General features: G+C 49.4%; 1 protein-coding gene across 1 annotated transcript; it reads right to left on the minus strand.

Moving 5' to 3' along the window:
- Positions 1-704: 704 nt before the first annotated feature.
- On the minus strand, positions 705-24,415 carry LOC117045025 (short transient receptor potential channel 2-like). Its single transcript, XM_033145813.1, has 13 exons — positions 24,389-24,415; positions 21,543-22,235; positions 21,028-21,240; positions 20,720-20,884; positions 19,007-19,181; positions 18,618-18,818; positions 15,003-15,165; positions 12,982-13,074; positions 8,635-8,827; positions 6,511-6,638; positions 2,513-2,582; positions 1,777-1,909; positions 705-1,246 (listed from the first exon to the last, which is right to left on the minus strand). The coding sequence occupies exons 1-13, from the start codon at positions 24,413-24,415 to the stop codon at positions 828-830; spliced, it is 2,673 nt and encodes an 890-aa protein (XP_033001704.1). The 3' UTR covers positions 705-827.

Consider the following 24,415-nt stretch of genomic DNA (forward strand, 5'->3'; position numbering starts at 1 on the left):
AAATTGAGTTTTTCAGCCATTTGGGTCTTTCTGTTACTTTTCCTCTTGCTTCCTATTACTTACTGGAGCTTACTGGTTTGCTTTCCTCTTGCTTTCTATTACTTGCTGGTGCTTACTGGTCTGTACTGGTTTGTACCGGTGCTTACTGGTTTGTACTGGTTTACTTTCCTCTTGCTTCCTATTACCTGCTGGTGCTTACTGGTTTGTACTGGTGCTTACTGGTTTGTACTGGTTCGCTTTCCTCTTGCTTCCTATTACTTGCTGGTGCGTACTGGTTTCTACTGGTGCTTACTGGTCTGTACTGGTTTCTACTGGTGCTTACTGGTTTGTAAGCAATGCTTTTCCCCCTTTACAAAAGCTGCACAAATCTGAACTGATCCTCAAAAAAGCAGCGCTTTTCCCTTTGCAAAAAAAAGCTGCAAAACTTTGAGCTGATTCTCAAAAAAAACCATGGGTTTTAGAGGAGGAAAACCAGAAAAAAATTTTTTTTCTTGTTTCCTCCTCTAAAAACGAGGCGCGCCCTATGGTCCGAAGCATCCTATGGAGTGAAAAATACGGTAACTCTTCCCGGCCTTCCCATTCCTCTCAATAAAGAGCCCTTGCGCCAGCTGGATGAATTACACATTATCTCTCGCTTGGCACAGGATGTTGGCTTAAGAAAGGACACTGTGTTGACCTGTGTGTGCACCCTGTACATGTCAGAAACGGGGCAGACTCTACAAGCATGACTTTCCCCTCTAGGCTGCTAAGGAAACGCCACCCTGAACTCTACAGCGGATCCCGGCTGAGAATGAAACAGATCGTCTCCTCTTTGGAGGAAAGGCAGATCAGGTCTCTGGCTCTTCTATAGGGTTCTCTTCTGGTGCCAGGTCTATTACCACCTCTGGCACCCTCAGCTCCACCTGGGGTGGCCTCTCCTCAGCTTCCACCTGGGGCGGCCCTTCCTCAGCTTCCGCCTGTTGTCCCTCAGAGAGTTCCTGAGGCAATGGTGTTGCGTCCTCTTCAGCAGTGGCCCCATCCTGGTGCACAACAGCTTCCACAGGGGACCCCTGCCCAGAGCTGCCCGTATCGTCGTCGTAGCCCTGGAAGCTGCTGCGCACTTTCATGATGTACTTGTGCAGGACGCTGGCCCCGTCCAAGGGGTTGGCCGCCGTGCCGTTGGTGGCCACCGTGCGGCGCAGGTGTTTCATCTCCGAGTGGAGGCGCACCACGGACTTGTTCAGCTCCGTCAAGCGGTTCCCCAGATCTGCGGACATTGGCAACACAGAGACATTTAGAAAGGTTGGGAACCGTTTGTGCTGCATCTATAGAAACACTGTAAAGAAATGGACTCATTAGCAGGATTTGAGTAAACACTTACAACTAAGGAAACAAATGGAAAGATTAAGAAATTGTTAATATTTTCACACACACACCCCCATTGCAAGAATCTGGTGATCGTATGTTATGAGACCCTACCTGCCTGTGGAATGTCTCGCCAGAGCGGTGCATGCTCTGGTTACCGTATTTTTTGCTCCATAAGACGCACTTTTTTCCTCCTGAAAAGCAAGGGGAAATATCTATGCGTCTTATGGAGCGAATGGTGAGCTGCTTTGAGACTCCTTTGGGTAGTGATGAAGCGGGATATCAAATCCAAATCCAAACTCTTCAGAGCTGGCTGGGGCTGGTGGAGCTGTGGTTGAGACAATTGAGGGCTCCCAGTTGAGGAAGGCTGGCAGGGAGGGTGGTGGGCAACCCATCAGGACCACCACCCCCTTCCGAGGCAACACCGCTTACCTTTCCTGCGGCTCTCCTCAAACTCCCGCCGGGCCGTGTCGATGTAGCGCTGGACCAGCGCCTTGAGCACTTGGCGCCGGTAGGAAGCGCGGCTCTCCGTACGCTGGCCGCCGTCCTCCATGGAGGGGTTAGACTGGGGGGGGGGCAGAAGGGCAGAGTCAGGGGGCTGGCAGGGTTCCCAAACGAGACACAGCAAGAGGGCTCACACCTCCCGGAAGGGCCCTGGGAGGAGGCCTGCGTCTGGAGGCTGGGAGGCAGGGGGCTGGCGGTCGTGGCTGCAAAGCACTCTGCGCATGCCCAGAGAGGCATGGCCGCCGAAATAATTGGTTGAAAAGCAAACAGATGCAATTATTTGGAAAGCAAAGATGGCAGGACATTATGGCACTAGGAGCGCAGAGACTTGTTGGTGCAGCACAGAAGCAACCTGGCCTATAAACTGCTTTTTAATTGATGCAACAATCTTTCATAAATGTCACCTAATGGAGCACAAGGGGCACTGAAACTGATGCCTCACCAGCCTCCCCGTTGCCTCCCTCTCCCTCTGTGCCTCCTTGCAGGCAGCAGCGGCTGCCCCCCCCCCCCAAAGAGCACTTCTGATGTGCTAGTTAGATGGTCTCCCTCCCTCCCCACTCCCAGCACAAATCCAAAGGTTGAGGAAGAGAGCGCGACAGCCCACTGCAAGCAGAGTCCTCGGTGCGAGGAACACACCCTTGAAACAGCCACAAAGGGAACTTACAATGGTTGAGATGGGGGGGTATTTCTGCTGGCGCTTTGGTTTGTAACAGCACAGGAAGCGGAAGAGGCCCCTGGGAGAAGACGGGGAAAGAAAGAAAGAAGGAGGTGAGCCAAGAGGCCCGTGAACAAGGCTGACTGTAATGTTTATTATTATTATTATTATTATTATTATTATTATTATTATTAATTTAACAAAATTTACACGCTGATTACTTGACAAAAAAAGCTCTTAAGTGTTTTGCAAAGGACAAAGGTCTGCTTCTGTCTTGCCCAGAAAGCAAGTGTCCCTATTTTCTAGGGACAGTCGTGGATTTGCAGAAGCCGTCCTGGTTTCTGACCTGATTTTGGAATGTCCCACTTTTCCTGAGGACGTCCCGATTTTCATCGGAGAAATGTTGGAGTGTATGGAGTCATGTGACCAACCCCCCGAGCCAAGGAGATAAGTAACTATGCAACCTTTTTTATGTTTAATGATGTTTTTATGTAAGTTGGAAGCCGCCCAGAGCAGCTGGGGCAACCTAGTCAAATTTCAGGGTATAAATGTTGTTGTTGTTAAATATCATGTGCCTAATTTCGTTGGGGGTTATGTAGATCTGAGTGGTTTTCTACTTCATCTGCACCTTCTAGCCAGAGGTCTGAGCACTTTCCCCCCCTTGTTTCTCTCCTTTCCAAGGGAAAACATGCACATGCTTAGTAATAGATTGGAACCAATGGCAATCTGAAGAAGAAGAAGATTTTGGATTTGATATCCCACTTTATCACTACCCAAAGGAGTCTCAAAGCGGCTCACATTCTCCTTTCCCTTCCTCCCCCACAACAAACACTCTGTGAGGTGAGTGGGGCTGAGAGACTTCAAAAAAGTGTGACTAGCCCAAGGTCACCCAGCAGCTGCATGTGGAAGAGCGGGGAAGCGAACCCGGTTCCCCAGATTACGAGTCTACCACTCTTAACCACTACACCACAGTGGCCTAAATTGCCACTTGCTCTCACTGAGCACTAAGCAGCTCCCCCCCCCCCCGGGGACAGCAGTGGAAACAAGAGGAAGTTTGTAACCCAGAGGCGTAGGAAGCCTCTCCGGTGCCCAGGGCGGCGTTACAGCGCCGAGGCACCCCCCTGGGGGCGGGGCGACCTGACGCATGCATTGTGACGTCACGACGCATGCGTCAGGACAGACTGCGCATGCCCGGAAATCTGGGCATGTGCAGTCCATCCCGCCGGCGCTGCTGCTCCAGCGGCAACCCGGCAACCGAGCGCCGGCTCCTGGGGCTTCCCTGTCCCGATCGCGCGGGGCAGCCCCATAGCGGCGCTGGCAGACGGACCCCGGATGGGCCACGGGGCGGAGTGGCTTCACTCCACGGCTTGCTCGGGTCCGCCGGCGGGGCGGGGCTGGCCCATGTGTCATCCCCCCTCCCCTGGAACCCGGGGCGTACTACCCCCAACCCCCCACTGCGACGTCCCTGCTGTAACCAGAGGGGATGGGGAATGCTTATACACACACACACACACACACACACACACACGTGAAACTCGAAAAATTAGAATATCGTGGAAAGGTTCATTTCTTTCAGTAATTCAACTTAAAAAGTGAAACTAATATATGAGATAGACTCATGACATGCAAAGCGAGATATGTCAAGCCTTTATTTGTAATAATTGTGATGGTTATGGCGTACAGCTGATGAGAACCCCAAATTAATGATTTCAACATTGGGGTTTTCATCAGGTGTGTGCCATAATCATCACAATTACAACAAACAAAGGCTTGACATATCTCGCTTTGCATGTCATGAGTCTATCTCATATATTAAACTCCAGTAGCTAATGAAAACAATTGCTTACATAAATGGACTTTTCCACGATATTCTAATTTTTCGAGTTTCACCTATATGGGGGCAGGTATTGCTTAAGAACATTTCGAAGAAAGCATGGATCAGAAGCAAATTTAACATGTAAACAGAAATAAAGTCAGCAATCTTAAAACAATTACACACAATAAAAGTTCATTTTAAAATAACATGATTGAATAGTCAAAACAAAATAAAATAAAAAAAATTCCTTCCAGTAGCACCTTAGAGACCAACTAAGTTTGTTCTTGGTATGAGCTTTCGTGTGCATGCACACTTCTTCAGATACCATGGAAGCTCATACCAAGAACAAACTTGGTCTCTAAGGTGCTACTGGAAGGATTTTTTTACTTTTTATTTTGTTTTGACTATGGCAGACCAACACGGCTACCTACCTATGATTGAATAGGCTTGCCTAAGCAAAAAAAAAAAGTTTGGGGTGGGTTCCAAAAATAATACAAAAATGGTGCCCTGCTATCACATTCAAGGACTGGTTCCTGGCAAATGCAGAAGGAACACTGTGCTTGTAAAAGCAACAGTTTTGCAGAGAGCGGAGGAATTTGGATTGGATTTGATATCCCGCTTTATCACTACCCGAAGGAGTCTCAAAGCGGCTAACATTCTCCTTTCCCTTCCTCCCCCACAACAAACACTCTGTGGGGTGAGTGGGGCTGAGAGACTTCAGAGAAGTGTGACTAGCCCAAGGTCACCCAGCAGCTGCATGTGGAGGAGCAGGGAATCAAACCCAGTTCACCAGATTATGAGTCTACCGCTCTTAACCACTACACCACACTGGGCACATAGGGAGTCTGCCAATCCTGAAACCAGTCCTCTGCTGCCGAGGGCTGAGTTTGACACAGAACTGTCAGACCCTCCCTGAAGGAACAGGTTACACAAATCTGACCATGCAGTCACCCAAACTGGGCCCCAAATTCTTTTTAGTGAAATCCATTAGCAAAAAGCCATTAGCCTGAGGCGAGTATAACACAGACCAGCGACAGGATGACTCCTTTATCAGTTGCATGAAGACTTAATGGATGGCCTTGTCAGTTGCAAGGAGAGACAGGATGCCTAATGTAAATATCCTGACCCCACTGACGCACAGGCCTTGCAAGACAGGAATTCAACCCCCGCACCCAAGGATGGCACCAGGAGTAAGCCTAGAGCTGAGTGACCCTTGCCTTGAGATAAGGTTGCAAAACAGGAATTTTCACAAATACCCAAGGTTGTAAAACATTACGAGGCTGGATTCCTGGGGAGGGGGGAAGAGGGATCTAAAGGGGATATAAGCTGTATGTAATTTCTGTTAGTTGTGTTTGCTGTGAGGGATCACGCAGGTGCCTTTTCTGCTAGCCTAGGAAGCAAAAAATAAACTCTTTCTCTGATATCGACCCTCGGTGTCTTCTTGACTCCTTCCTCCCTCCATGGGAAGCAACGCATACCCTAGTTAAGGGAAAGGTCTGCAAAAGGCTACATCCCCACCTCAAGGGTCTCAGGAGCAGCCTGACAAATTACCTGGGAATGTAAAAAGGTGAGAATGTATTGGGATAAGATATATCTTGAATTAAGAAAAATGTTGAAATATAGTTTTGTTAAGAAACCTGAAGCATTTTTACTAGGTATGGTAGGTACAGACATTGAAAAGAAGGATACTAGACTTTTCAAATACGCTGTGGCTGCAGCTAGAATCCTTCTAGCACAAAAATGGAAACAAGAGGAATCACCGACGGTAGATGAATGGACAGTGAAATTGACTGAATACGCAGAAATGGACAAATTGACAGGAAGAATCCGGGAGCAATGGGACCAGGAGTTCATCAAAGACTGGTTAAAGTTTACGAACTATTTAAAAGACAATTTACAATTGAATACGTTAATAGGATTTCAAGAAGCTTTGTAGCTAATTTGTAGAGTTATCATTGTAAGTAGGATAGAAGTAAAAAATCTTTTTTTTGTTTGATAGTGGTAAGCAATGGTTGATTTAAGAAGTGTAATGTTAAGATATAAATTAGAAAGCCATGTGAAGGGGTTGAGGGAAGTCATGGCTTGTTAGCCAAGGATGAATGTAAGAAATTTTTGTTTGAATGTGGTATTAATTGTAGTTTAATATAAAAAAATAATAATAATTATATCTATATAAAAAAAGACAAATTACCTGATGGCGTAGAAGATGGACTTTGGTGACGGGATGATGTTGAAGGGCACTGGAAGCGTCAAGCCTTCTCTGAAGAAAGACAAGTAAAGCTTGGAGCGGGCAAACTTCCACTCCACATCGGCATCGTTCTGAAGAGCACAGGAGAGAAGAGGCGGCAAGGAAGACTCTGGTAAATACGAGGGGTGCTCCTTATTTATCTAGAGCATATTTGCCCTGCTCTTTAGTCCCAAAAGATCATTAATAAAAGAAAACAACCCCCCCAGTCCTTGCCTGCTGGCTTACATAGGAACACAGACAAGTTGTCAGACAATTGGTCTATCCAGTGCTGTCAAGTATCCCGTTTTCCCCGGGATTCTCCCTTATTTTAAGCAGTTTCCCGCTGCTCTCCCTTATTTTTTATTTCCCTTAAATTTCCCGTTTTTAATGGAAGCAGCTCCTCCCCTGCTGGCCAGGGACTGGGTGGGAAGACCTCGCCTACTTGGAGAGAAAAGCCTCAGCCCCCAAAGCAAGTGGGAGCCGTTTCCCGTGCTTACAGGGGGGTGTATTCCTCCCCCTGAATCGGCCCCTATCCGTTGCCGCCAAGCCCCTCAGCCGGCCAATAGGGTTAGCTGGCGGGCGGAGCCTGGCTGCCTTTGAGCAGCTGCTGCTTCCTGTCCTGTTTTGATGGGATCAGACAAGAAGACGATGGGGCTCCATTGCGCGGAGCACATGGCTGCCCTCCTCTTTGCTGGCTGCCCTCCTCTTTGCTCCACTCCGAGCCCGAGCCCGCTTGGAGTTTACATTGCTTCTCTGCCCACTTTTGCTTCTGGCTCTGCCCACCACTGACATGTGACTGTCCCCGGGGTAGGTGAGACTGCTGATCCCTTATTTTCAAATCCGAAACTTGACAGCTATGGGTCCATCTGTCTCAGGATTATTAACAGGGCCGGGCAATGTCTCTCCAGGGTTTCAGATGGGGGGGAGTACTAGACCTGCCTGGAGACTGAACCTTTTGCACGCAAGCAGGTGTGCTACCTCTGAGCTATGGGTCTTCCCTTTAGCCACAGGAACACAGCGAGCTACTTCATTCTGAGCCAGTCCTTTGAGTCCATTTTGCTCAGGGTTCCCCAAACTTTGGTCTCCAGCTGTTTTTGGACTACAACTCACATCATCCCTAGCTAGCGGGACCAGATGCGAATAGTAGTCCAAAAACAGCTGGAGACCCAAGTCTGGGGAACCCTGAGCTAGCTTAATGGCTGGCAGCAGCTCTCCAGAGTTTCAGACAAGGGTGTGTGGCGGTGTGTGTGTGTGGGCGTCTTGCCCAGTCCTAGTTGGAGATCACCTTGCCGACAAAGGTCCGTATAGTTAAAGCTATGGTTTTCCCAGTAGTGATGTATGGAAGTGAGAGCTGGACCATAAAGAAGGCTGGTCGCTGAAGAATTGATGCTTTTGAATTATGGTGCTGGGGGAGACTCTTGAGAGTCCCATGGACTGCAAGAAGATCAAACCTATCCATTCTGAAGGAAATCAGCCCTGAGTGCTCACTGGAAGGACAAATCCTGAAGCTGAGGCTGCAAGACTTTGGCCACCTCATGAGAAGAGAAGACTCCCTGGAAAAGACCCTGATGTTGGGAAAGATGGAGGGCACAAGGAGAAGGGGACGACAGAGGATGAGATGGTTGGACAGTGTTCTTGAAGCTACTGACATGAGTCTGACCAAACTACGGGAGGCAGTGGAAGACAGGAGTGCCTGGCGTGCTCTGGTCCATGGGGTCACGAAGAGTCGGACACGATTAAACAACTAAACAAATTGAGCCTGGGATTTCTGCATGCAGAGCAATTGCTCTACAACTGAGCTACAGTCTTTGCAATCGAGAAGCAGTAAATGGACAGCAAAGACCAACAGCAGTACCCGAAGGAGTCTCAAAGCGGCTCACATTCTCCTTTCCCTTCCTCCCCCACAACAAACACTCTGTGAGGTGAGTGGGGCTGAGAGACTTCAGAGCAGTGTGACAGAGGAGCAGGGAAGCGAACCTGGTTCACCAGATTTCGAATCTGCTGCTCTTAACCACTACACCACACTGGCTCTCACACTGCAAAGGATAAGGTGGGTGCCTTTTACTCGCCTTCTGATTCAGCACCCACCTCGATTTTCTGGAAGGACCTTGTAATCATGGCGATGAGCATGTTGAGGAGGACGACCACCATGACGATAGTGAAGACCCCATACAGCACCCTCCCCACCAGCTGAGCTACGAAGAAATTGGGCATGTCCACCACATCGTGTTTCTCCATCCCAAGCATGGTCCAGAAGAGGAACTGGAATGTCTCGTTGAAGCTGCATGGGAGAAGGGATAGCAAGCTGAAACAGCGAGGGGTTTCGAGTCAGGGTGCCCTCTCCCACCATGCTTCCTCCAGGGGACATGCTTGTTCAATGTTTATTTCAACATTCATCCTTTCTGAGCACAATTCAAAGTGTTGGTGTTGACCTTTAAATCCCTAGACGGCCTCGGCCCAGTATACCTGAAGGAGCGTCTCCATCCCCATTGTTCAGCCCGGACACTGAGGTCCAGCTCCGAGGGCCTTCTGGCTGTTCCCTCTCTGCGAGAAGCAATGCTACAGGGAACCAGGCAGAGGGCCTTCTCGGTAGTGGCACCCGCCCTGTGGAACGCCCTCCCATCACAGGTCAAGGAGAGAAACAACTACCTTACATTCAGAAGACAGGGAAGTTTATAATGTGTGATATTTTCATGTATTTTAATCTCTGTTGGAAGCTGCCCAGAGTGGCTGGGGAAACCCAGCCAGATGGGCGGGGTACAAATAAATTGTTGTTGTTGTTGTTGTTGTTGTTGTTGTTGTTGTTGTTGTTGTTGTTGTTGTTGTTACTGATCTGCTTGCATGAAGCTTAGATTGGGGTAGGCCCGTGGGCTGGATGCAGCCCAATCGCCTTCTAAATCTGGCCCAGGGACAGTGGCGTAGCTAGCCTCTGCGTTGCTGGGGGTGGCGGCAGCGCAGAGGAACCCCCCTGGGGGAGGGGCACGCCGCGTGCGTCGTGACGTCATCATGACGTCACGACGCACGTGGGTGCAGAAACGGGAAATTTCCCCCTTTCCGAGGCTTTTTCCGGCGGTGGGTGGTATCCAGCGAAGAGGGGGTGACAAGCGTGACACCCCCCTCGCTAGTCGACCCCCCCCCGCCGAAAAAAGCGGCGGAAAGGGGGGAAAAGAAGCAGAGCCGGCGCTTGAATGCGCCGGCTCTGCTTCCTTTCCCCGCCCCCCCGCGGGTTTTTTCGGCGGGGGGGGGTGGCCAGCGAGGAGGGGGTGACAAGTTTGACAACCCCCCCCGCTGGTCGGCCCCCCCCCCCGCCGAAAAAAGCGGCGGAAAGCACCCCTTCCATGTGCTGCTGGGTGACGGAGGGAGGGGCGGCGCGTGGGAGTGGCGGGAGGGGCCGCCGCTTGTCACCCTGTCACTGGGGGCGTACCGCCCCCACCGCCCCTCCCCAGCGACGCCCCTGCCCACGGATGGTCTGGGAATCAGCATGTTTTTACATGAGTAGAATGTGTCCTTTTATTTAAATCTCTGGGTTATTTGTGGGCCATAGGAATTTGTTGATTCTCCCCCCCCCCCGAAAAATATATAGTCCGGCCCACCACATGGTCTGAGGGATGGTGGACCGGCCCATGGCTAAAAAAGGTTGCTGACCCCTGGCTTAGATTATACCCAGTCTTCATTGACCTTTCATTTTGATTTGCTTGTGGAGCAGTTATAGGACAAACAGCATCCCGATACTTGTGGGGTATTTACACGTCTGCCTCAGCGCTATAGCTTAGGGCCCCAATCCCTTGGGGATCCCCAAAAAACTTTAAGGGGAAAAAACTGGATGTACATTTCCAAAAATATAAAATAAAAAGCAAATCAAATAAAACCTACATAGAGCAATAGTGTTTTGTGTTGTGTAGGCTGCTATGATGTAAGTCATGGTCCCCGCCTGCTAGCCTGCTCCCTAAAATATCACTGGTTTGCTCCTTTCTATATATAGGGTGCCTAAATTCTGCATGTGCAAATGGCTTTAGATACCTATGGGGTCCATAAATTACCATATAGCATATATTCAACACAAAAAACAGTGACAGTTTGTTGTTGACAAAGGACAGCTGGTCATATAAATGGCCCCATTACCTTCAGTAGCTTAGGGCCTCATCAAACCTAAATCTGGCCCTGGTCTTCCTGCTACCGCATTTAAAGCTACTGCTTTAGCTGAGACACCTGCACTGCAGGGGGTTGGACTAGATGACCCTTGGGCCCCTTCCAACTCTAAGATTCTATGATTCCATGATTTCCCTGTCACTTTCCAATCTGCTATGCTGATTTTGTGTAAGCTGATTTGTGGAATATAAATTATGGATCCAGTTACAGGTGGGTAGCCGTGCTGGTCTGCCATAGTCGAAACAAAATAGAAAATTCTTTCCAGTAGCACCTTAGAGACCAACTGAGTTTGTTCTTGGTATGAGCTTTCTTTTTTTTTTTTTTTATGTTTTTATTAAACAACAAAAGACAAAATATACAATAGTTTCGAAGCACACATAAAGAAAAAGATACAGCCCACACATAATTTGATGGTATTTAAAAAGAAAAACTAATCCTAAAAGGGTTCAGAAGACAAACGGAAAAAGGTTATAAAGAAAGTAGAAAGAGGGGAAGGGGGAAAGAGAAATTGGGAAAAGAACAAAAAGAAGAGAAAGAGAAAAGAGAAAAGAAAAGTAGAAAGTCTAGATTGAGATTACTATTTACAACATTGTTACAATACAGTTACATACGCTTGACTTCCGTTTGCACTCTTTGTTTCTTTATCTTAACCCTTTTTCTCACACAGGTCTTGTTACATCCAACTTGATCTTCTATTACTTTCTAATAATATATTGATATTCAATACGTATATATAGATTTCACCTTTCTATTGCCAGGAAATTTTGATGTTATTGTACTGGTTTAAATAGTCAATAAAGCCTTCCCATTCCTTTTGTGTCTTTTGATTGAATTGACCTCTCATTCTTCCCGTCATTACCGCTAACTGCATATATTCTATCATTAAAGCTTGCCAATCATATATTGTGGGATTATTTTCGTTCTTCCAATTTCTTGCTAAGAGAATTCTGGCCGCTGTAAGGGCATACATTGTTAACATTCTTTTCTCTGGTTTAATTTCTGGAGGTAGTATTCCCAAGAGGAAGGTTTCTGGTTTCTTCTTAATAGAGATTTTCAAAAGTTTTTTTAATTCATTATGAACCTTTCCCCAATATTCCTTAATTATATCACATTCCCACCACATGTGGAAGTACGTTCCCATGCCACTTTTGCATTTCCAACACAAGGGTGACTGGTTTTTAAACACTTGCACACGAAAGCTCATACCAAGAACAAACTCAGTTGGTCTCTAAGGTGCTACTGGAAATAATTTTCTAATAAATTATGGAGCCCTCCTGAGGCAGCCAAAGAGCTGCTACCTGACGACTGCTTCCTGCTATAGTTGCAAAGAGTCTGAGTGCCAAGATCAGGTCTAGGTAACCATTTTCAGCTCAAGAGCTTCTTTCCCTCGTGAGGACACTTCTCAAGGGCTGCATTCCCATGATGGGCAGAGCTGGAGGCAAATGTGGGTGGAGCAATGGGTTTTGCTCCTATCTTTGTATAGTGAGGGCCATACATACATGGGGTTCCTGAGTGGCATCCCCTTTCAGTACTGACCAGGTTCAGAACCTGCTTGGCAAGAAGGTCACACCAGCGCCCTGGACAATCTCCTAGCTGTCTGTTATGTACTGAGCTGAATCCTAGAACAATAGGATCCAGAATGGAGCAGTCTGATTGGTCCGAGAACAATAGGATCCAGAATGCAGCAGTCTGATTGGTCCGCAGGAGCCACCCAATCCAGCTCCAGGTGGAAGTGAATCAGCGACCTGATTGGCCTGCAAGAGCAGCCAATCAGGCTCCTGGAGGAAGTGAATCCGCAACCTGATTGGCCTACAGGAGTAGCCCGCAATTAGCCAATCACGTGGGGCCCATTGTGTAAAGAATGTATATATAGCAGATGTTTTGGGGAAAGACTCATTCCTTGCTACTATGAGCTGAATGAAGAAGAAGAAGAAGAAGAAGAAGAAGAAGAAGAAGAAGAAGAGGAGGAGGAGTTTGGATTTGATATCCCGCTTTATCACTACCCGAAGGAGTCTCAAAGCGGCTAACATTCTCCTTTCCCTTCCTCCCCCACAACAAACACTCTGTGAGGTGAGTGGAGCTGAGAGACTTCAAAGAAGCGTGACTAGCCCCAGGCCACTCAGCAGCTGCATGTGGAGGAGCGGAGACGCGAACCACTACACCACACTGGCTCTCATAAAGAGCATGAAATTCACACTTGACTCCAAGTATATTTCACTGTCCAATCCCATCCTTTTTAGCTCTGTCCTGCCATCACCCTTGATGCCGCCAAGCCGGCTGCCGTACCTCCCCAGCTTCTCAGAGTCTTGGTAGTGGACATAGACGTTGTTCATCCCACACAGGAAGGCTGTCAAGATGATCACCATGATAAACATGAACCTGGAGAGGAGGAGAAGCACGAGGAAGCCAAAAAGCTAAAGAAATGCAGGTCCCAAGTATAAAATAAACGTTCATAAATGTACAAGGCAAACACATACATAAGTATATAAACCATGTGTCTGAAATAGTACCGGAGAGCAATCCTGAAACCATTTTGACCCTCCCAAAGGAGGGAGGAAATGGGGAAAGCCTTCCCTTTGTCTTGCTGCTTACAAATCCTGTCTTAAGGCCGTATTTCTGCATGAATAGGGTGAGCCTATGACCTGGGACTCAGGAACTGAAGTATTTACCATCACAAAAGAATGGCCAGGCTGCCCAGGTAAAATTAGTGGCCATTAACAGATATCCTGACAAACAGGATTTCTGCTCGAAATATATATTAAAAAATTAAAACAAATTGTCCAGTAGCACCTTAAAGACCAACTAAGTTTGTTCTCAGTATAAGCTTTTGTGTGCATGCACACTTCTTCAGATACCCACCTCCTGTGATGTACCGTATATACCCGAGTATAAGCCGACCCGAATATAAACCGAGGCACCTAATTTTCCTACAAAAACCTGGGAAAGCTTATTGACTCGAGTATAAGCCGGTTCACCTTTGCCGCTGTGGAGGAGGAGGAATGAGCAGCCCGAAAGCAGCCCTTTGGGCTGCTCCTTCCTCTTCCTCCTTTGCCAAGTTTGCATTTATGCGAGCAGTTCAGGAATGGAACAAGCTGCCTGGGGAGAGTAAAGAACCGCCGTTCTTGTACGCTTCTTAAGGAATGGTTGACTGGGGAGAGCGGGTGGCGGCACGAGCGGAGAGAAAGGGCTTCTTTCTCGCCACCCCCACCACCCGCCTCACTCGAGTATAAGCCGAGGGCAGCTTTTTCAGCATAAAAAATGTGCTGAAAAACTAGGCTTATACTCAAGTATATACAGTATGTATGATGTTTTTGGGGGGTGGTCTTGGGCTACAGGGTGGGCAATTTCAAAAGTCTATATAAGGGCTTATGCAACATTGTGAGAGATTTCACTTTCTTGGGTTCCATGATCACTGCAGATGGAGACAGCAGTCACGAAATAAGAAGACGCCTGCTTCTTGGGAGAAAAGCAATGACAAACCTAGACAGCATCTTAAAAACCAAAGACATCACCTTGCCGACAAAGGTCTGTATAGTTAAAGCTATGGTTTTCCCAGTAGTAATGTACGGAAGTGAGAGCTGGACCATCAAGAAGGCTGATCGCCGAAGAATTGATGCTTTTGAATTCTGGTGCTGGAGGAGACTCTTGAGAGTCCCATGGACTGCAAGAAGATCAAACCTATCCATTCTCAAAGAAATCAGCCCTGAGTGCTCACTAGAAGGACAGATCCTGAAGTTGAGGCTCCAGTACTTTGGCCACCTCATGAGAAGAGAAGACTCCCTAGAAAAGACCCTGATGTTGGGAAAGATGGAGAGCACAAGGAGAAGGGGGCGACAGAGGATGAGATGGTTGGACAGTGTTCTCGAAGCTACTAACATGAGTTTGGCCAAACTGCGAGAGGCTGTGAAGGATAGGGGTGCCTGGCGTGCTCTGGTCCATGGGGTCATGAAGAGTCGGACACGACTGAACGACTGAACAACAACTACAACAACATTGTTCGGGGTTCCTCCTCCCTCTTGTGTGTGGTGAGTGGGGACCCTGTTGCAACAGTTTAATACAGATCAGGCTTATTCGCCGCTTTGCTTCTCAATATTCTCTGGTTGGCCTCTGTTATTTTCTCCTACTGACAGGGAACCTACTTAAGGACTCTCTATACAGGCTCTTGGATGCCCCATAAGGGAAAAGGAGCAGTATTTTTTTCTTCTATAGCAGCTATTATTGTTCTGAATTAGCTTTCTTTACATATACAACATTAAAACCAGCAAAACAAAGTCAAGAGGCTAGGGCACCCACCCCACCCCACACACCTGATCATGTCGTCGATCATCTTGCCAATGGAGATCTGCAGGGTCCCCAAAGTTTCGTGGGCGGGCAAGATGTAAGCCATACGGGTGAAGCTCAGCATGCTGGTCACTGCAAAGAGCACCTCGGCCATGAACTGGGGGTCTTCGGTGTGCCACTCCTGACGGCCTGTGTCACAAAAGGGAGGGAGGGTCAGCGCCAGGTGACACCTGTGTCAGGTGGCGCGCGCACCTTTTGCAAGTCAGCTTCCCAGCTCCATTGTCTCCGTGGGCCAAGGTTTCTGTCGGTAACAGCCCTTCCTTGTGCGTTCCTGTACCAATGTCTGAAGCCTTCTCCTTTACCTTCTAAAGGCAGCCTTCCCCGACTCCCATCAGCCCCTGCCAGAGTGGCCATATTTTGCTTGGGCTGATGGGCATAGCTGTCAACTTTCGGATTTCAAAATAAGGGATCAGCAGCCTCACCTATGATAGTCACGTAGCAGTGGTGGGCGGAGCCAGAAGCAAAAGTGGGCGGATCCAATGGGAAAATATGCCGAGGCTCCACTCTGGGCGCAGCAGACCACGGCCACCAGGACCGGAGCGGAGAAGACGCCGAAGATCCTGCCTCGTCCCAAGCCCCACATCCCTCCACTCCGGGCTCGCTTCCCGCCGCCGCAGCTGCCGCCACAGCCGCATGCGGTTCCGGCTGCCCAAGAGCCGCCGAGGAAGAGGCGGAGCCGGCGACAGTCCCCTCGCCTGCCTCTCTCTCTCTCTCTCCTCCGACGCTCCCCCCCGCCCAGCGCAGGAGGCTGAGGCGAAGCTCCTGAGGAGAGCGAGCGAGCGAAAGGCAGCTGAGGAGAACTGCTCCCCCAGCACCCCCAGGAGGAGGAGGAAGAAGAAGAAAATACCGGCAGCGGCAGCGCCGCTCCCGCCTCAGCCGAGTCCCATGGAGTGCGTGGAGCCTGCGCGCAAAGAAAGAAGCAGGACGGAGCGAGGCTGCGAGTCCTTCCCCTCGGCTTACAAGTCCTCCTCCTCCTCCCCCCTCCTCTGGCTGCTGCCTGTCTGCAGATAGTCTGGCTCTTAGTGACAGCAGGCAAAGAACGGGGGAGACGGGGAAGGAAGGGAATATACGGGAATATACGGGTTTTTGATTAACCCGGGATTGCAGCGGGAAACGCGTTTAAAAACGGGGGAATCCCGGCAAATACGTGATACTTGACAGCTATGCTGATGGGAGATGCAGTCCAAAAATGTCTGGAAGGCATCAGGGTGGTCTAAGCTAGTGGGGACCTGGATCGTGTTTAATCATGTGACAGCAATTCCCAGTTTGTATCATCCTCTCCCAAAGGAAAAACAAACACATCTTTCCCAGTTGCATGGCAATATTACTTCAACAATGTGCAGGTGTGCATTTGCTTATCAGTGTTGCAGGCAAATATTACAAGGGACGCAATGGGGGTTCAGGAATATAGTGACTGCAGAGGATAGGTTAAAATGATAAATAAGATGTGTAAGATGAATAATTTTTAGTAAAAGAATTAAATAAGAAAAATGTGAGATGGAAGAAAAGTAATATGGGGATTAATTGGCAATAACTGTGAATTTGGGTTAATCTGGAAATCAACGGGGGGGGGAATCGGGGAAGTCTGAAAAGGTAAAGATGATATGTGCAAAGTGGTTAAATTGGGAAAGAATTGTTTATCACCCCAGTGAGAGGGGGGTTTGTTTGTATGCTCCCCTTGGTGAGAGAAAGGGGAGTTTGGAAAAATTTAATCATGTGTCGTAATTTGGATTTAATTGGAATTTTTTAAAAAATAAATATTATTTAAAAAACAACAACAACAAATATTACAAGGGGCTCGGTTTGGAGCCGGGATTTCTCTAAATCAATGAAGAATTTTAAAAATGGCTGGAATTTCGCGTCTCTCGCATTTGTGATAAGCAAGAACTGAATTTAAGATGCAAAGAGAATTAAGAATTTTAGGAATCTTAGAAGAAACGGGCTGTGGGATCAGCATACTGTGGCTGTCAACCTTCCCTGCTGTTTCCCAATGCTATAATAAGGGAATTTCCCGCAAAAAAAGAGGGAAAGATTGACAGCTATGCGGGCCAAAGGCCCATCTAGTCCAGCATCCTGTTCTAACAGTGGCCAATCAGATTCCCCAAAGGGAAACTCAAAAGCAGGACCACTTGAGTCTCCAAGCTCTGGGACCTCACACAGTGGAAGCGGAACACAGCCATTGTGGTTAATTGAAACTCACATGATCTCTTTTTTAAAATATATATATTTTTAAATTTAATTTTCCAATTTGACAATCCAATCAAATCACATTAAATATTCCAAATTATCCATATACATATCACATAGTCCAAATATTCTGCCGAATTATAAATTTTTGGGACTTCCCATGCTTTGAGTTTGAAACTCACATGATCTCATGCAATCTAATGTCAAAGGGAAGCGTGAATTTTACTTCCTCTATTTTGAACTTTCAAACAGGTGCACCAACGGAGCCAGTAAAAGGTAAAAAGGTAAAGGACCCCTGGATGGTTGGGTCCAGTCCAAGGCAACTATGGGGTGCGGCGCTCATCTTGCTTTCAGGCTGAGGGATTTGTCCACAGGCAGCTTTCCGTGTCATGTGGCCAGCATGACTAAACCGCTTCTTCTTCTTCTTTGTGTATATAATTTTTTATTAAATTTTCAGCTTTACAATTTAAAGGACTCATTTTTACAGCCTTAAGTGCACCATGACTTGACTTCTTCTCTTTCCATGGTTCATTTGACATATCATCCATCCCTGCGTATTTTACAAAAACTATACCATTCAGTATTCCATTGTTGCATCCATCAAAACCAGTGCTGTCAAGTATCCCGTTTTCCCCGGGATTCTCCCTTATTTCAAGCAGTTTCCCGCTGCTCTCCCTTATTTTTTATTTTCCTTAAATTTCCCGTTTTTAATGGAAGCAGCTCCTCCCCTGCTGGCCAGGGACTGGGTGGGAAGACCTCGCCTACTTGGAGAGAAAAGCCTCAGCCCTCAAAGCAAGTGGGAGCCGTTTCCCGCGCTTACAGGGGGGTGTATTCCTCCCCCTGCATCAGCCCCTATCCGTTGCCACCAAGCCCCTCAGCCGGCCAATAGGGTTAGCTGGCGGGCGGAGCCTGGCTGCCTTTGAGCAGCTGCTGCTTCCTGTCCTGTTTCGATGGGATCAGACAAGAAGACGATGGGGCTCCATCATGCGGAGCACATGGCTGCCCTCCTCTTTGCTCCGCTCCGAGCCTGAGCCCGCTTGGAGTTTACATTGCTGCTGCGCCCACTTTTGCTTCTGGCTCCGCCCACCACTGACATGTGACTGTCCCCGGGGTAGGTGAGACTACTGATCCCTTATTTTCAAATCCGAAACTTGACAGCTATGCAAAACTGATTTACACTGCTGAATTTATCTTAATGCTTCCAGCGTTTTCAGCTGTACGCCATTCTTTCCCGTATATTCAAAAAACGTTTTCCAATCTTCTCTAGAGCAGAGAAGGTTAGAGAAGATGACTAAACCGCTTCTGATGCAATGGGGCACCGTGATGGAAGCCTGAGCTCACGGAATGGCAAGACAGAAGAAGGAAAGAGATCCCAGCTTGTGGGAGATGCTCACCCGCTTGTGTGTAGTAATGGCATTCTGCAGACTCCTTGTCATCCAGACAGAAAACACGGCCCTGGAAGAATATCAGGAGCCTGAGGACAAAGGAGGCCAGGTACATACTGAGCATGACAATGTCCAGGAAGTTCCACCAGTCCAAGAGGTAGCTGCGGAAGCCCTCGATCCAAACCTCTTTGCACTCAAACCAGAAGAAACCTGGAGGAGAAAAGCACAGGGACTAAAAACCCATCACTGGGCACAGCTGGAGGAGTGGCAACCTTGGCTGGCCATTGCCATGGCCCAGGGCTCCGGATCCCCATCCTTGGGGGAAGAGGCCATGGGTCCAGGGGGCATATTGGACCACAAAGAGGAGTGCCACTGCCAGTCTGACCTGGGCCACAGACCTGCCACCCATATCATGTGCAGCGAAGTCTCCCAGAAGTCATGGTTCCGCCCCGAATAGGTCTCATTGTTGTACTCCAGCACCAGCGACTCTCCCAGCAGGAAGACCAGGAACCAGACATACGAAGCCGAGTGCAGGAGGAACTTGATCACGGGGATCTTCAGCATTTTAGCAGGCTGGTGAGAGAAGTGGCACACATCATGTTAGGAGAGGGCATGCGCCCCATAGATGTACATCTGCCTGCCTTAACCCGCTGCCTTCCAGATGTTTTGGACTATAGCACCCATCAGCTCCAACCAGCTAAGAAGAAGAGTTTGGATTTGATATCCCGCTTTATCACTACCCGAAGGAGTCTCAAAGCGGCTAACATTCTCCTTTCTCTTCCTCCCCCACAAATTTCAGAAATAGACTGGAAAGAGAAGTGGCTGAATTGCAACTAATCACCAAACTTAAAACCATGGAGAAACCTGGTCTGAACAAAGACATTGGATTCTTATCTCATTATACATAACAAAGCTATCTTTAGCCATCTCACCCCTTGCCTTTCCCTGCAAGACTAATTGCAGCCATTTAGAGTCGTCAACAGGTTTTCCACACTTATCAGCCGATCACCCATTCCCACCACCCTTCTGAGTAATACCCCTCCCCACTCCCCCACTATATTTAAGGATCTGGTGACTTCTGTTTCAGTGTATCTGAAGAAGTGTGCATGCACACGAAAGCTCATACCAAGAACAAACTCAGTTGGTCTCTAAGGTGCTACTGGAAAGAATCCCCCACAACAAACACTCTGTGAGGTGAGTGGGGCTGAGAGACTTCAGAGAAGTGTGACTAGCCCAAGGTCACCCAGCAGCTGCATGTGGAGGAGCGGAGACGCGAACCCGGTTCCCCAGATTACGAGTCTACCGCTCTTGACCACTACACCACACTGGCTCTATGGTGATGTGCAAGCCTGGCATGGATAATGTCAGAAAGGCCATTTCCCTTCTGTCAGGGTCTCGTTTCCTTTGTAGTGTGTTGCTCATGAGTAACCACCGATACCTGCATTAACTATATCTATTTATTGTGCCTTAGCTATTTACAGCAAGATCTCTGCAAAATATGTCTGCTCAATTGGTATCAGTTTCCGGAACTGGGAGGCGTCTGTTCGCCCGCCAACACCACAGCCTTGGCATTCTTAGATGACGTCTGCGTCGCCTTCTTCCCCCTCTCTGGTGGTCCTCCTCCGGAACTGGCATCTCACCCTCCGCCTGTCTGTGGCTGACGGTGCTGGGTCTCTGTCCTTCTCTCTCAAGCCCTGGCACCTCCCTTTCCTCAGGAGATATCTCATGACGGGGGCTGGGTGAGGATGAGGTGTCCGTGGAGATTATTGGCCGCGGTTCCCTATAACACAGTGAACCTTCTTCCCTTGATGAGTCACTTTCTCTCCCCCTCCACTTCCTCTGGGCTGTTGCCCTCTCTCCCCCTCCTCCTCACGAGGAGGCACTCTTTCCCTGACACCATCCATCAAAAAATATTAAGAAAGCTGCAATAGTCTTTCAGGGGTTTACAATACAGACTGCAAAGAAAAAAAGAAAGCATGCTGGAAGAAGTATTCTATAGGCACCAGGAGATCGACAAGGAAGATCCCCCAAGCTGCCTACTGGCTGAAGAAGCCAAGGCCATGTTGGATGGAGAGAGGACAGTGCATTATGCCTGGACACAAACCACCCACCTTGGATCTGGGGGCAAAGTAGTAAAGGAGGCAAAGGAAAGGCATCCCCATGAAGATGGAGCTGGAGATGAAGACCTTCCAGAGATTGGTGCTGCCGCGCCAGCTCTGCAGGCTTCCGCACCAGATGGACGACAGCACTTGCTGGCAGATGGGGTGGGCGACAAACTGGGGGGGGAAATGAGATGGAAAGGTCTCTCCTGGATCAAAGCAAAGGCACGGCACCCTGTACAGGAGAACAGCCCACACTGCCTTAAATCCGGCACTGCTCCCTGCTGCCCCCCCGGATCATGTTCCTCTGCCAAGCTCACCTGCTTCTGGTTGTAGTTGACAGCCAGGCGAAGCCTCGCCAAGTTGGGGATGCCCTCCTCAAAGGCCTGGTCATCGAGGTCCTCCTCTTCCTCGTCATTCGAGGAATCCGCCACGTCATTCAAGACGGCCGTCACCTCGCTCTGGTTGCGGCACATTCCCAGCAGCTCAAAGGCAAACTCCTGGCACAGCTGCTCCAGGGCCAGGTACTCAGGCTGGATGGGAGGACAAGGACAAGGCAGGGTCAAGGAAGGAAGGATATGGCTCCAGCTTGGAAGGGCAGCACAAGGGCCCACCCCAATTCTGAAGGATTAGGCTTGTGATGTGAATATTGTGGAATTAAAAAGCAATGTCATCGTCAAGGCTGAGGAACAACCAGTGGCCCTCCAGGTGTTGTTGGACTCTCAGCCCACACGGCCAATGTTCAGGGATGATGGGAGTTGTGGTCCACCAATACTTTGAGGGCCATAGATGTTCCCCACCTTGACCTACATGCTTGGTGCGGCAAGAGACAGACCTTGAATTCGGGCTCCTTCTTGGAGAGGCGCTTGAGCTCTCGGCTGAGCTTGAAGGCCGTCAACATGGCGTCTTCGCTGGCGATGGAGAGGTGCGCCCGGCTGGCGATGCCCTTGTAAGTGTTGATGCGAGAAAGCGAGAACTTGAGCAGGTCAAACTTGCGGCCGTTGGAGCACTCCAGGCAGGAGCACGAGACCTTGTGCGGCCCCGGGATGGCGTGGCCCTTCTTCATGAGCATGTCCACGATTTCGTAGAGGTCCTTCTCGCAAGCCAAGGTGAGGGGCGTCACGCCCGGGGCAAAGCGCGAGTTGTCGATGGAGTTGTCAAACAAGGCCGAGGAGAAGGACTTGATGTCCATCTTGCGGCCTTTCTCCTGGTCCAGGCGGTCCAGCAGCAGCTTGACCACGGTGGGCTGGTTGGTATCCACGGCAACGAGCAAGGCCTCGTGGATCTGACGGAAGTCAAACTTGACAACGCGCAGCAGCGTCTTGGTGATCTCCTCGCCGCCCGTGCGGATGGCCAGGTTGAGAGCCTCTCTCCACGCCCGGTCCTCGGCCTCATCCAGCTGCCTCAGGATCCCGTCGCTCACCTGCAGCAGCTGCTGGACCTTCATCAGCTGCCCATCTTGGATGGCGTTGAGGAGGCCTTCCGGGAACTTCAACTTCTTGTTCACAATTTCTTTCCAATCGGGTTGCTAAGGGGGTGGATGAAAAGACGACAAGTGTCATTCTCAAAGCTGTGGGCTGTTGTTTGGGTTTTCTAAAATGGAAAGGAAGACCTGGAACCAGAGCCAGCCAAGGACATTTTGCCGCTTTAGGCAAAGCAGGTGGTGTTGCCGCCACAGCCGTCCCCCCCTCCACACCTGACCCCCGCAGTGGAGGAGAAAAAAATGGACTTGAGAAATGCAATATGTTTCTGCCCTTGAGGAATCTAGGTTTGGTAGAAGGATCTTCATTGCAGTCTGCAGAAGGATTTTGAGAGCAATGAAGAACATGGATGCCTCTTGCAGGAATTGGCTGAGCTGCCCTAAGGGCAGGAGGGCAAGGCAGGATTCGCTGGGTGCCACTGGAAAGGAGCAGTCCGGAAGCAGAGGGGCTGAGGGATGAATTAAGCAGGATCCTGCTTGTACACCATTTGTGGTGCTTGTGTGACTCCGCTCATTTGGAGCGCCAGTGGCTGCCTTCAGAAGCGCTGTGCTTGTTTAGCCATCGCCACCTCTGTTCTCTTCAAATTCCCCCCGGGCAAAGCAACTCTTTATTATTTACTGGTTAGATTCCCGTCACACTCCTCCTATCTGATGGTTTCAAAACAGTTTACAGCAGTTTCCTCGAATGCAACCTACAAGTTCCCCAGGGGAGATGGCAAAGGGAGCGGGGTGCTTGCTAACAGACACTCAGAAAAGCTGAATTGACACCCCCCCTTCCTGTGCAGAGGGGTGCCTGCAAGGAGTTCATGAGGGCGGAGGAGAGCAAGGGAGAAAGCTGTCTCTATATCAGGGTTTGCATTGCTTCAAGCCCTTTCACACCCAGAGAGGACTTCCAGCAGCACCCACTGGCCTGTTTCGTTAGGAATACATCCTTCACGAAACAGATAAGGTTCCTTTAAGTTTCAAAAAAGCGCCCCAGAAGTTTCTGCAGTGTGTGAGAGTGGCACTCCAGGCACGGCCAGCGCGTCCATTTAGGTGAACTAGGCAGTCGCCTAGGGCGCCAAAATGGAACGGGCGCTGGCCAGCCTGCCCCCCCCACGCTGCCCGGTGCCGCTACGCCAGCGGCAGAGTGGCGGCGGGGGGGGGAGCAGCCCAAAATCGGCCTTCTCCGCCCCCTCCGCCAGCGGCAGAGTGGTGGGGAGGGGGGAGCAGCCCGAATTCGGGCTTCTCCGCAGGGCCGGTGCTAGGGATTGGCGGGGGGGGGCGGGGTGCCAGAAGGTGATCTCCCCTAGGGTGCAAAAAACCCTAGCACCGGCCCTGACTCCAGGCTTAATTGGTGACTGCTGGGGATGCATTTAAAAGAAGGAAGACGAGTTTGCAATTTTGAGGGGGCAAGAGGAGAGCACACATTGTAAATATTAGCAGCTTAAATGCTTGCATACTCAAATGCTTGCATAACGTGATTTCTTGTCACCTGCCACCAGGGAAGCTCTGCTAGGCACTTCTGGGAAGTGGTTACGGTCAGTAACTTCTGAAGTATTACGTTTAGGCGTCAATACTCATGTTCTGGGCCAGCAACATTGCACGGGTGCAAGGAGGAACTTAGCCAGAGCGTCACAAGTGCACAAGCCCCACCAAATGGTCACTTTCAGCTTTGACTTTTTATTAAAAAAAATAGTACTGAATCACCTGCAAAGGGCTGGGTCATCTGTGGTGGTGGAGACTAGGAGCAGAGACAAACGGGGGGAGCGGGAAGCTGTAAGGCTACAGGACCCCTTGACTCTCACTCAGAACCTAAAGACAGAAGGAGCCTTTGGCTGATGCAGGAGGTGCCAGGAGCCGGTCAAGGGAGCTGAGGAAACACTAGGGCAGGAAGCTGCCTCCTCTTTTATTGAAAGTCTCCAGCAAACAAATATACCAACAATTCAATGGATTAGCACCAAGTGAAGTCTGCAGCAGTAGCAGCAGCAGCAGCCCACCTCCCTGCTGGCTGGTTCGTTTTCCACCCTGCAGCTTGAAGAGGGCTGAGACTTTTCCTTGCTGGGGCAAAACGTAAGCTCGCCTCTCAGCCGTTCAGAAAATCTAGCAGAGAAGAAGCAGCCGACAGTAGAGAAAGTCACCCAAACCAAAAGGGCATGTCTGTCTGTCTGTCTGTCTGTCTGTCACATCGTGGAGCCCCCCCGTCCCCGCTCTGCACTCACCGCGATTCCATCCAACTCCAGTGCCAT

The sequence above is a fragment of the Lacerta agilis genome, chromosome 4, assembly GCF_009819535.1.
Source record: "Lacerta agilis isolate rLacAgi1 chromosome 4, rLacAgi1.pri, whole genome shotgun sequence".
Taxonomy (NCBI): domain Eukaryota; kingdom Metazoa; phylum Chordata; class Lepidosauria; order Squamata; family Lacertidae; genus Lacerta; species Lacerta agilis.

What these genes read in the sequence shown, in the direction of transcription:
- LOC117045025 (XM_033145813.1), bottom strand. Translation starts at nt 24,415, where the DNA reads ATGGCACTGGAGTTGGATGGAATCGCG. An exon ending in AGAAGGAGCCCGAATTCAAG is followed by an intron (nt 21,241 to 21,542) that starts GTCTGTCTCTTG and finishes CCTCCCATCCAG; the next exon opens with CCTGAGTACCTGGCCCTGGA. An exon ending in GGTCCTTCCAGAAAATCGAG is followed by an intron (nt 6,639 to 8,634) that starts GTGGGTGCTGAA and finishes TGTGCTCTTCAG; the next exon opens with AACGATGCCGATGTGGAGTG.